General features: G+C 40.6%; 1 protein-coding gene across 8 annotated transcripts in view; it reads left to right on the top strand.

Moving 5' to 3' along the window:
- cita (citron rho-interacting serine/threonine kinase a) overlaps positions 1-13,419 on the top strand; it is a 41,091-nt gene that overhangs the window by 2,893 nt on the left and 24,779 nt on the right. For all 8 annotated transcript variants that reach the window (XM_030419712.1, XM_030419710.1, XM_030419713.1 and 5 more), the window contains 11 exons: positions 2,650-2,792; positions 3,442-3,535; positions 3,621-3,827; positions 4,012-4,165; positions 5,475-5,664; positions 9,419-9,524; positions 10,078-10,221; positions 10,378-10,497; positions 11,793-11,963; positions 12,956-13,009; positions 13,093-13,146. In XM_030419712.1, coding sequence (XP_030275572.1) covers positions 2,650-2,792; positions 3,442-3,535; positions 3,621-3,827; positions 4,012-4,165; positions 5,475-5,664; positions 9,419-9,524; positions 10,078-10,221; positions 10,378-10,497; positions 11,793-11,963; positions 12,956-13,009; positions 13,093-13,146 — 1,437 coding nt within the window. The remainder of the gene's footprint in view (positions 1-2,649; positions 2,793-3,441; positions 3,536-3,620; positions 3,828-4,011; positions 4,166-5,474; positions 5,665-9,418; positions 9,525-10,077; positions 10,222-10,377; positions 10,498-11,792; positions 11,964-12,955; positions 13,010-13,092; positions 13,147-13,419) is intronic.

Raw genomic sequence — 13,419 nt, 5'->3', positions numbered from 1 at the left:
ACATCCATTGCTGCAGCACCTCTGTCCGAATGCTCTGTATTGGTGCCTGTCTCTTTAAGGCCCCCACCTCCCACAAAGCCTGCTCTGATTGGTCAGCTCTCGTGGGCCTGAGCAGAAACTGCACACTATGTTTTCACATCAACTCCAGTTGTATTATTGCAGGGACATCTGTGCTGGGGGCATGAGCTTCTGTATATCAGCTGTGCGCATGTCTCTGTGGATTGAATATTTTAATACATTCACAGTATTTACGTGGCACATCAACAACTGTTAACTGTTTTAATTGCAGATTTTTATGTTGACTTAAAGCTCTGGAGTCATCCACATCACCCGTAATAGCACCATCTATGATAATATGGTTTAACATTGTCGTGGCAGATTAAATTAATGTTAATGATTTTATTTTATAGGTGTGATGACTTTAACAAAAGTGAGCTGTTTTGAATTATAACTTTTCTATGAGTTGTTGGGGTTTTTACATGAAATCTTCAGTCCCATTTATCTAACTGAGATTATATCTATGTAGCAGAATTTGCATAGAACAATTGTTGTAGAAGCTGTCAGCAGCACCCTGAACTAATTCCAATAGAGTGAAACTAGATTATATTGTATAACAATGCAGGAGACAAAGAAACCTTTGAGTCTCTCAGAAGACAATAAAGTTAATCTTTGTGTAGTGGTTTCAAGACAAATCTCTTCTCAGTGGGGAATGTTTTTTGGTGTGTACTTTATGTTGGTTGACAGTTACTTGAGTAAAAGAACATTCCTCCATTTTGGCTTTGTGATCTACATATGATTCATATTTTCTCCCAGCATTTTGGGAGACATCATAGTTTGCTATCATAACCACAGTTACATCTTAAAGAAAACAATAGTCGGTACATCTTGCTGGACTCAAAAACTAGAAGCCCAGACTGACCTCCTTCATAAGGGAATAAATCCACCAAGACGGCGGTCGCTGGGTCCAACTATTGCTCAAATGAAATCTTGAATGTATACAAGTTGCCAGCTTCTACACGAAGTGTCTTGATTTTTATGTTTTATTGTTTTATTCAGGGTACAGCATAGCCTATTTTTATATGAAGCAGTGTGTACGACTGTAATCAAAGGTGTACTTTATCCATTTTCTTTCACAGTTATGCTTTCCATAATATGACCAATGTGACAGGAGGATCAGTCAGAATTGTACATGAGATGTTATAGGAAGGAATCTGAAGTGAGCATTGAAGGAAAAGCTTAAGGTGTAGGAGAAATGCTTTCTGGAGAAAGTCTGGAGATAGTAATTTTCTTTCCTGGGGGGGGGGGGGGGGGGGGGGGTTCACCTTGCAGCAATTACAGAGTTGTGTTATCGTGTTAGTATCATGTTAGCTTGCAGGCTAGCCATGAGTACTGCCAAGTGGCACGAGGGTTTTGTTCAGATTAACAACATTATTCAGTGCTGGCAACTCCTCCGAATGGGGCCTCTGAGTTGCTGAGTGTAGTCTTTGAGCCTGGCTGTGATTTAGTAGCTTACTGCAACTAAAATCACAATGCCACAATCCAGAGACTTAGACTGAAAAACAGTGAGAAAAATACGTCAATCAAGAGAGCTAGCCGTTTCTAAATGCAATCAGTAAAACACCCTCTGGATCACTGGATGTGCTTATCGTGGATATAAATAATTAATAGGTGATCTTCACATTTGACGTCGTTATTTCTTATCTTCAGCCATTATGCACAGTGTCAATTTTGTCCTCACAGAGAGTGTCCATTGTAATCATCTTGAAGGCTCTTGTTTTCTCTGATGACCTATTAGACTTTCTTAGGGTGTAAGAAAAAGCATGCTGTATACTGCCCTTTGTTTTTCTTTCACACCCCCTCTCCTCATACCTCCCATAATGCCCCCTGCATGTGTGTCTCCATCCTTCCTCCTCCTCTCTTTTCACTCCCCCTCTGTCTCACCCTGCTCCCTAACTGAGCATGGAGGAAAATACAAAGCATCCATCTTTATCGGTGTGTCAGAGAGGCACCCAGTCTCCCTGTTGCTAGGTAACACTGGAGAATGCTCCCCTTCATTCAGACTCGCCGACCATTCATGCACCGGGGGCTCTCGCCTGTTATGGCTGCCACCATATAGCTCAAATCAGCCTGACCAATGGCTTTCATCTCAGCATGCAGAGAGCAGAAAAGAGAACTTGAGTCAAACATGACTGAGGTTGATCAGTTTTTCCAAACTTTTAAGATGCTTATTAGGTTGACCCATTTTTTTGTTAATGTTGTGGCATGTTGTTTTGACTGTTAACATGTCTTGTTTTTGCCTGTGTCTCGGACAAGGCTATTGCAGTTATTGTCGGTGTATTTTTAGCTTTTCTAGACCAATCCTTTGACTGCAGTATCGTAGATAAATCTGCAATAGTTATATGCTGTGTTACATAACAAGAATCTATAATGAGGAGAACCACCCTATAAGCTTAAGCTGAATAGAGCTTTGATGTACGCTCAGACACGTGCTCCCACACTTGTTGCTTTGATTTTCAATTTAAATATAAGCCTATTTATAGACATTCATAAATCTTTAAACAGCATGTTCATCTTAATCTCATTCAAATTCCAAGTGCTGGCCATAGTTTTACCCTGTCAATTTCTGACTGCATGCAAACGTGTCTTCAGGCAATGGAGTACTTGCCAGGCGGCGACTTGATGTCCTTGCTAAACCGATACGAGGATCAGTTCGATGAGTCCATGGCTCAGTTCTATTTGGCCGAGCTGGTAGAGGCCATTCGTGCAGTCCACCAGCTGGGCTATGTCCACAGGTAAGAGACCAGCCACAGATAAAGGACTGATGTTTCAAGGCTTTGAGGAAAAACACAATTAAAGAAGGATGGCCAAAGAGCTGAAGTTGGTCCTGGTGCTCTTATATAGCCCTGTCATGGTATATACTTTTCGTAAGGCAATGTTATTGTTGTTTTAAGTCAGCAAAAATTATTAGTCATGTACATACATTGAAATGTCAATAAGATTCATTCAGCATACTTTCACTTTGAAGGCCAAATACTCTTAAATGTGCATCAGATTGTTGTTCTCACTGCACCACCCACTAAAAATATAAGCCTATTTTGCTCTGTTTACAAACATAAATACATGGCTTTAAAGTACATCTCAAATTCATCCAAGCTTTTAGAGCTGCAATTCTTTGCACCAAGGCCTCTATCTCTGTTTATAGACCTATAAAAGTGTACATAGTGCACCTTTTAACTCAAGAAAACATTAAGTAGACATGAGAAATGTAGCATTGCAATTTAACCTGGAGCAATGTGTGTGATGTTATGTAACATCAAAAGCATTGCCGAAGTTTACAAATGTATTCTGTTGTCATCAGAGCGTCAGACACATTACAGTGCTCAGGCGACAAACAGCTCTGTAAAAGCACTATCAAATCCATTCTAAACTATCCACTTGCAGAGATGTCAAACCAGAGAACGTTGTCATCGATCGCACTGGTCACATTAAGCTGGCAGACTTTGGATCAGCTGCCAGGCTCAACACCAACAAAACAGTAAGTAGATTACAGAGTTTGTTCTGTGTATTAACTTTGGGATGCTTGAAGGTGACATCATCGTTTTTTATTGATGTGTTTCCAGGTGGCAGCGCCCACAGTGCCTGTTGGGACCCAGGACTTCCTCTCCCCTGAGGTCCTGGCAGCCATGAACGGGGGCGCTCACAACACCTATGGCGTTGAGTGTGACTGGTGGTCCCTTGGAGTTATAGCGTATGAGATGATTTATGCAAGGTCACCTTTTTCTGGAGGCACTTCCACCAAAACAATCCACAACATACAAAACTTTCAGGTACTCATCACTAACTGTACTGAGATGAATTACAGCTTGATCTGATCTGCAATAGTCCGTATGAATGAAGAACTGTCTACTTACATTTCCAGTATTCTCAATGGAAATATGCAGTCTGATTTAGTTATATCTGATCAGTCTATGTATTATGTAATGAATCCTTGTTCATGTTGTTTGCCGCCAGCGTTATCTTAAGTTTCCGGAGGAGCCGCAGGCCAGTAAGCAGTTTGTAGATCTGCTGCAGAGACTGCTGTGTGGAGCCAAAGAGCGACTGGGTTTCCAGGGACTCCGCTGTCACTCTTTCTTCTCCAGTGTAGACTGGAACAACTTAAGACAAGGTGAGGAGATTTCCTCTACATTGAGACTCTGCTCTTCTGTCTTTATTGTGAAAATGCTCAATTTGCCTTGAAATTGCACTGTGTCACTGTAATCACGTCACTGGACAGATGATGTCAAATATTAATGTTGTTTATAATACGCATAAGTGTACTGCATGCGTGCAGTTGCACATAGACTAAAAACAGCATTTGCATTGCCAGTGGTGTTGTCGGTAGTAAAATAATGAGATTCTGTCTGCCGTTGGCAGTAGGCCAGCTCTTTCCTGAGGAGGAGAATGGGAGGGAGGCAGAGACGAGAAGCACGGCAGACAGAATAAAGATCTGCAACTCATCTGCTTCTCAACGGACGCAGCACAAATCTTTTTACGCCAGCGACAGCAGACACACTCTCTGTGGCGGAAATACACGTGCGTTTGTTGGGCGTCATTGTTGCCATTTGATCTGAGACTGAATGACAAAGAGACATTTTCACCTGAACAGCTGTGGGAAAACAAACCCTCACTAACGTTCACATTAAATGGACATTGTCAGTGAAGCACAGTCGCATTAAAGAACCGCAGCTCTACAGTGGCTCAGTAATTTCAAACGTATAGCTGCAGGGGTGGTGAGTGTTTTTTTGCTGTGCACAGTACCTCGTATCTTTTAGCTGAATAAACCGTCCGTTCTGTGAATCTGAAGCAATTACAAAACATTGTTATGCCAGTCAGTTGTTCTGAGCTGATTTCCGCTTGTAATGTCCAATGTCAAATAAATCCTCACTGTTATCAGCAGATTATGATACAGAGCTTTCTTGTGCCTGTGTTTATTGTATAGACGATTTATTGATCCCCCCTCCCCCCTGAATATTAATTGTTTTAATTCATTGTGTTTGAGTAATAAATATAAATGCAATACAAAAAAGAGACTCACAGGCATGGATGTTTGTATTAAAAATGCAAATTGATTTATTGATAATTGGACACAGGTAGAGCTTTATGCTTCAGCTTTGGCTCCAGCTGATTAGCTTGCTCTGCTGCAGTGAGGGAGAGTGAGCAAGCATGTGTATATGACAGAGAGAGAGAGAGAGGGAGAGAAAGAGGGAGGGAGGGAAGGAGGGACAGAGAGGCAGCATGTGCATCAACGCGCGACTTACCGCACTCTAGGCTCCCACCACTCTCCTCCGTTCCTCCTCCCTTCCTTTCTCTCCCTTTTCTCCTTGTTGTGTTTTTTTTTTATTTTTTCCATTTTATTTTTGCTACTTTGTCCGCCACTGCTTCCTTTTCTTCCCCTTGCCCTCTCTTACTTCCTCCTCTCATCCTTTCTCCTGCAGTTCTCCCGCCTTTTGTTCCTGCGTTGAACGCGGAAGATGATACCTCTAATTTTGAGGAGCCGGAGCAGGCAGCCCCCCGGCAAGCCTCAGCAGCCCAGCGAGGAGCTCTGCCAGTGGGCTTCCAGGGCCAGGATCTGCCCTTTCTAGGCTGGTTCTTCAGCAGAGCATTGACAACATTGGCCAAAACTGAGTAAGTGCTACCTGTTTACTAGGCATTGTTTGGCTTTTTTTCCCTCTGTAACGCAGAGACCTCCTGCATACATCTCTCTAACACACCTTTGTTGGTTAAACACCCCCTGCTACCATTGGCTGTTTTTCTGCCTATAGACTCCTCATTACCACGACAATGTATTCCAGGTAGCCTCGTTCCGAGTGACCTAGTGTTGTGCCCCGGGCAGTTGGTGTTGTGTCCCTGTCATTAGTGTTGTGCCTGTTGGGTCCAGAATGGGTTTGGTCGTATGCTGTGTCAGACAAGGAGTGAGGGAGGGGAGGGATCTCCCTGTTCTCTGCTGTTCTCTCCTTCTGGTTCCTGATTATGTTCTGGGGGGTGGGGGGGTCAAACGCAGTTGATCCGATGCATAGATGGATCAAATGAATGGACCGGAGGATGTGAGCTGGCATTATCTTGCCATGGTCGCTGATTGGTATGCGGCTGAGTGTGTCAATGAGGGTTTGCTGAGCGGTGGAACCCCAGACAGAGACACACTCCCACCCTTGCTGCTGTTATTTTGCTTTTCTCTGTTACTGTGCAACACAATGGGCTTCTGACTTTTATAGCATGGGTTTTGGGACTGTAATTATCCCTAATGGTGTTTGGCTTCTTAACCTCTGATAATAATGCAAGAGGATGGGTTTCATTTCTTATAGCCCCATGGCAGTGCTCTTGCAGGTTAATGGTCCTGGAGACTGCGGATCATGACAGCAGCAGCAGCAACAGAAAGGGAAGAAGAAGCGTTAGCAGATTAGACAGGGAAAAGGATGAGAGCTCAGATTGGGGGAGAGAATCTATTTCTATGGTTACTACCGTGATGTTTTTTTCTCCCAGTCCCCACCCCCATCTTTACCCGTCTCATCTCCTCCTCTTTTTTTTCTTCCTCTTCTAATGTCTCTGTCCCTTGCTGTTACACCATCAGTCATCTGCTCATGGTTTTTAACTGGAGCCACTCATTTTCTTTTTGCTGCATTTGATTAAGAGGAGCTCAGAGCTCATAGAATGTGTCAGATCTGTGCGTGGGCGCATGCATATGCGTGTACACATTCTTCATTACAAACCCCAAAAAAGGGAAGGGAACTGAATGAATCCAGAGCCACTGACAATGATTTGCTTATCATTTGTTTTGGAGGTTTCCATTCCGTGTGAACTTGTCTAATTCCTCATTTGTAAAACCAAACAACAAAATCCCCTTAACAGCTTGCCTCAAATTTATAAGGAGCTGTCTGCCATTTACTGTCAGAAAAACATCTTTGCAAGGTGGCTTCAATGAGGGATCGTAAACTTCTGCTTTCTTGCCTCCTCAGTAGTCCACACAAAATTCTCTTCGATGAATTTGATGTTGGACAGTTGACATAAAGATTTTTGTTTGTTAGTTTTTAAAAAGAAAATCTGTTTTTATTTATTTATTTATTTACAAATTTTGAGTACATCTATAGTTAGATGGTCAGTCAAGAGCAGATATCTTGGCAAATACTATATCCATGAATTAATATTGCCAGATGGCCACAGGATTGATATTCATGATCCCCCGAGGATGATTCTTAATGATTCGGGTGACGCACCAACGCATGGTATCTCATTGACTAATGGCCCAATGTTCAGGTAATTGGCTGAGGACTATCGTTGTCTTTGGAGGATGTACTTTATGTTTGTAATGACCCTCTCACCTGTCTTTATAAGGCAAAAATCTCAAAATGAACACAAAAAACAAACAAATCTAAATTACCAAATTGTTGCTGCTGTTGACGCCTGTTAATGCTCCACAGCAGATAGAGTTTCGATTAGATTAGATCAGATTTGATTATTGGTTCCTCCAACCTTGTTTTGGGTTTTTTTGCTTGGTCTGGTTTAAGCAAAGGGTTGAAATGACAAATTACAGTAAGTGGTGATTTTCACTTTCTCTTAAATGACTGACGGTTCTCATTGCATTCATTGTGTTGTCTCCTCTGTTGCGTGTTTGTCTGCATTTTCTTCAGCATTTGCGTTATTGTGTGAATATATGTGTTCCGTTCCGTTTCTTTACCTGATCAGTGCTGCAGAGCCTTTAACTTGCATCCTTTCCCTGAATCCCTCGTCTCTTTGATTCTCTTCAATAATGCAGCCTGCACTGGCTACTCATTTATTTTCCCTCCACAGTACAAAGACATGACAACTATCACATTCCCCAGTCAGGGAAATACTGGCCAGGCTTTTTTTCGCTCATGAAAAATATTTATTTTATATTTTGGCTCTGTGATTGTTAGAACAGTACAAATATGACCCTGACCATATTCAACACAATATTTATATTCACCGTGATTTTTAATTGAAAGCATACATAACAAAAAGCGAGTGAGGGGAAACAAAAGAAGAAGGTGAGGAAGAGATCCATCTTCCCTCCATACTCAGAGTTTAAATTCACCACCGTCTTTGACGGTTTTAAGAAAGACACAGATTAATGGAAAAGTCATACAACTGAATGCATTAAAACCTCAGCTGGGAACATTTAAATTGTCATATTATCTGTACAGTAGCCCCCCAAAACTGTTCAACTCAGCACTGGAGAACTTAATGAATTTTTATGTCTAACATAAATTTTTAATTGGCAGATTCAGCTAAATTTGCCTCTTCATTTAGATTCCTGTGAAAAGACTCTTCAGGGTGTTGCTGTTTTGTCATTGATATGAGCCAAATGTGTGTGTGTGTGTGTTTCTGTATAGTATCTCCATATATACTGTATATCCATACTGTCAATGTGCGTGTGTATGTCAGGGGGATGTTTCTCGATGCTGAGGCGAAGGGAGCAGTGCTCGCTTTCGTGATTATTTTTAACACTGTGACTCAGACTGAGTCAAGTTTATTAAAGATCCCACTGCGGTATTTGTGAACTCATTCATAGGGAGCCATTCATTTATTTACAAGACTTCTGTTTTGGTCTGTTCTCTGGTCAAGAGAAAGTGAAAAATGACTTTGTGCTCTAAATTATTCCCTAAGAATGAAAGCAAAATAGGACATCACCTTACATAAACAAGAAAAATGAGTGCATCAGACTGACTACAGACCAACCCCAAGCAAAAGCATAGCCCAAATTCTCCTGTCACATTATTCTGTCAGGCAAACGGCAGTTATTCCCAGGTCCACACTGCTGTTTTGCTCATGTGGTCTGTTTATGTACCACGGTGAATAAAATATTGTCTTCTCTTTCTCACTTCAAAAAATACTCTGTTGAATGTTATCCAAATTGTTGTCAATATTCTTATTGTTATGACAAGATTATCTTCAGAGGACTTTTCTTTGAAAAGGACACATTATTCAATACTTATTTTTATGCTCTCAGTGTCTGTTGCTCATTTATGATGTGTGGGTGTTGTGTCTGCATTTCAGCCAGCTTAATTACAACTACAATACTGTCAAGACTGGCTTTTACATGATGCGGCATGATGAAGCGTTCGCATACCCTCTTTATGTTCAACTGATATGATTTGGGATATTTTTGAGTGTTTTCAACATTCTTATATGTCTTCATGTATGTGTTTTATAATCTACATTTGCTTACAATTGGTGATAAATGTGTCTAGACAGTCTAAGTGTGTGTATGTGTATATATATATATATATATATATATATATATATATATATATATATATATATATATATATATATATATATATATATATATATATATATATATATATATATATATATATATATATATATATATATATAAAAATATGATATAATATGTTCTCAGGTCAGTCTCTGCAGGCCTCAACTCTCCTGCTAAGACCAACTCCATGGAAAAGAAGCTACACGTTAAAAGCAGAGAATTACAAGAAACTCAAGACAAATGTCACAAGGTGAGGGTGAACTTTTATGCCTTTTTGAGTGCTTTTTGTTTTATGATACAGTAATTGATTTCTAGCCTTTATGACAAACCCATCATTCTTATTTTCAATAGCAAATGCAGCGCAATCAAACAAGCCAGACATGACTAAAATAAGACGACTGATGGCCAACTGGAAACTTTGAAACTGTATTGTTGGATATCCATATTGTAGAACTTTGTTTTGAGCAAAAAATTGTTCCATCATGGGTTTTATTACCAGACGTACTGAGTTTATTTTGGCTGGGTGGCTTAACACGGATCAAGCAGGCTTCTGGTGCTTCTGTAAGAAGCCAAGTTAATTATGTTGTGTGTACAACATTACACCAATCTTTTTGTTTGAAGCCTTCTGATTTGGGTGAAAACGGGGTCAAATAAATCGGTATCAATCAGAATATGTGGCTGATGATTATGTCTCTTTATTTCTGCTGCATTAAGGCAAAAGATGTTACATAAAACCTCTAAATATTTTTGTAAATCGTCTAATTTTGCATATAAACTAACTGTTGTATGCTCTCTGGATCTAGATGGAGCAGGAGATCTCCAGGTTCCAGCGTAAAATGACTGACCTGGAGTCAGTGCTCCACCAGAAGGATGTGGAGCTTAAGGCGTCTGAGACTCAGAGGAGCATCCTGGAGCAAGACCTCGCCACCTACATTACTGAGTGCAGTGTGAGTCATAATAACAACTCTGTCCGCATGTGTGCAGAATGTAAAGGAATGGGTTGTTTTTCACATTGGTTTTGTCGCAGTCCTCGACACCTCAAAAATCAGTATTGATTTGAATGAACAGCAGCCTTGAGTTTGTGTGCACATATGTGTTTGCAGAGCTTGAAGCGAAGCTTGGAGGAGGCACGTGTGGAGGTCTCCAGAGAGGATGACAAGGCCTTGCAGCTGCTGCACGACATCCGCGAACAGAGCAGCAAGCTGCAGGAAATTAAAGAGCAAGTATGTAAATCTTCTCATTGGTACGATCCTTTGTCTCCTCCCACTCATCACGATAATGATGTGGTGCATTTGGAGATTTTTTATAAACACTTCAAGGTATTTATAGTTAAAAAATATGCGGTGAAAGGGAGGAAATGCCTGGTTTTATTTTAGAAGATTCTTCCACTTTCTGCAGCATCGTGTTTATGCCATTATAGCTGACAAGCAAGTACCAGAAGCAACAGGGATTATACGTTACTCTGTGTGGCCCTGCTTCACAGGCAGGGCTTCCCCACTGAGGACTCCCTTGTCCTCCACACTCATAAAGGTCGTCCCTGCAGATGGCATCCCTGCAAGGTAGAAAAGTGCAGGAGACATTACTCAGGAGATTCAGCCACACTCCTCCCAGGGGATAGACAGACAGCACTTACTTTTAAATCACTATTTCTGATTTGTGAAAACACAAATTAAAGTTAAACTCTGGGCTTTAACACACACCACATGTCATCCCTCATTAACAAGTTCATTGTTCATTGAACTAAAAACAGTGCACAGGAAGTGAAGAATCAAAGCCCAAAGAGTTTTCCACCATCAGTGTAACCTTTCATAGACGTAAGCATTTATTTTCCTTTCACTTGTAGTCTACGTTGTGCACAGTTACCGACTTCACCTTTAAAGCGATAATCCTTGAGTTGCTATCTTAGGTTTTGACTCTTTTGGTGATAAATAGTCATTACTGCAGTGCACTGCAGTTTATATGGAACTGCACCACGAAATAGTGTCAGCACATCAGTGAAGTATATCTTTGTGTAGCATTGGCAGCAATCGTTGCCTGTCCTAAGAGCTCTGTTCATCTGTTAGAGCTGTGCCAAACAAACTCCCATTGCTGTTGTATCTTGTCAAAATATACACAGGAAAACTTGCCAGTGTTTTATTTAATTTTTGCAGAAAAAGCCAATGTAAAATGGTAAACCTATTTTAAAAAAAACAGCACTTCTGAAAGTTGGCATATGGTAAAACATTTTTAAATGTCATGGCTTGTTGTGTCCTTAAAAAAAAAATTGAAAACAAAGCAGTTTGCTTTTGCTGTGAAAGAAAAATACGTTTTCCAAGAAAATAAAAACTGCTCTTCTCACTTAGATGACAACAGTAATTTATCTCCAGCTTGTACAGAATGAGTGTGATCACAGCCCGAAGTCCTTTGGCAGGTTTTGAAATGTCAATTATATGCAACCAGCGCTCACATGTTCATGAATATACAGTTGATGTTCAGAGAGCAGTTTTCTCCCATATCGATGATCACTGTGCTGTCTCAGGAGTACCATGCCCAGCTAGAGGAGATGCAGGTGACCATCAGGCAGCTGGAGGAGGACCTGTCAGCTGCCCGACGCCGCAGCGACCTCTACGAATCCGAACTTAGAGACTCCAGGAATACAAGTGAGGAACTCAAAAGGAAAGCTGTGGAGTACCAGCAGAGAATCCAGAAGGTATGTTTACGCCTGTGATGCTCGTTGGTCAATTAGTGTTAATGCAGATATTTGTCAAGTAACTCTATGCTTTGAGCAGTTGTAAATGTACCAACTCAAAACATCAAAATCAGCCAAATAAAATGCATATTGTGTATGAAACTATAAATGTGGGCCACAACTGTGCATTAAACTACATTACAATGGGGAAAAATATCTAATGCTGAGAGAGAAGAGGTTAATTTGTATTTTGTTAATTGACTTCTACCCTTGTTTAGGCTAACTGCTCAAGTTGTAGCTAAAACGAGCCAAGTACACAATCTGCAATCATATAAATTATGCTACCCTTCCCTTTTTGGTTTGGCTTGCTGTGTTGTATAAAAGTGGATTCTATCAACCCAGCAAAATCAAATCTAAAATTGCATACTACATAGGTAATGTGATAGATCATAGACTTATGGTAAAAGCCAAATATTTTTCTTTTAAAACGCATTGTATTTGATGCTACCACAGATTGTGCTTGTTGCTGCCTCAAAGTGACCTGAGAATATCTGATATTCATTCTCAGCCTAAAAATAATCTATTTATGTGCAATTTATCAAAGCCACTTATTTAAAGATTCTTCAAAATGCAAAAATAACTTTAGTCCAAGTAAAATCTTAAGCTATTTGAGAACACTGCTGTCAACAGTATAAGAAGTTGATGTCTACACAAATTGTGGCCTAAAACAACCTCACTTGAAATGGTTTAGTCGCATGGTTTGGAAGCCCTCTAAATGCCCCCATGTTAGATGGGTTCTGGACACATTTGACTGGGAGAAGACCCGAGAGCCAGGGCATGCTGCTGTAGTGATTACATCTTTTTCTTGGCCTGGATACTGTTGGGGATCTTTCAGGAAGAACAAGAAGAAGTTGTTGGGGAAAAAGTGCTGCCAGTGCCACTGTGCTTGCCTCTTTGCCAGTGGACAATACTTTATTGATCAGTCTCTCCACTACATGCCAATTACTTTTCAGGCTAAAGAGCAAGGCAAAGCCGAGGTGGAGGAGCTTCTCTCCAAACTAGAGAAGGTAACAAATCAGGCTTCTCAGATTAATCTGCATGCTTGGAGCTGCAGTTTCTTGACTGAGTTCACTGTGCTTTGTTTTTTCAGACCAATTCTGAGCAGCAGGTGAAAATTCAGGAGCTCCAGGACAAACTGTGCAAGGTGAATTAATTGTTGACTTAGTAACTATCATGATAATAAAAAAGCATTTATTCAAAGGTTGATCAGGTTATTATTTGTTCTTTTAAGCAAAATTTGTATTTGTCGTATCTCCTTTAGTCTGAAAAGCAGATCAATAGAGCATATGTATATACAGAATTTAGCATTCTTTACAATCTGTGCAGCTTGCTGTAGTTCTCAGTTTATTCCCTAGAGAAGCTTTTATTTTCAGTGTCTCTGTGGGTAAGAGTTGCCCAAGCATATCAAGACATGTGT

The sequence above is a fragment of the Sparus aurata genome, chromosome 6 (genome assembly GCF_900880675.1).
Source record: "Sparus aurata chromosome 6, fSpaAur1.1, whole genome shotgun sequence".
Lineage (NCBI taxonomy): Eukaryota > Metazoa > Chordata > Actinopteri > Spariformes > Sparidae > Sparus > Sparus aurata.
The sequence above is the reverse complement of the archived record's forward strand: the minus strand, read 5'-3'. Positions and strand labels throughout refer to the sequence as shown.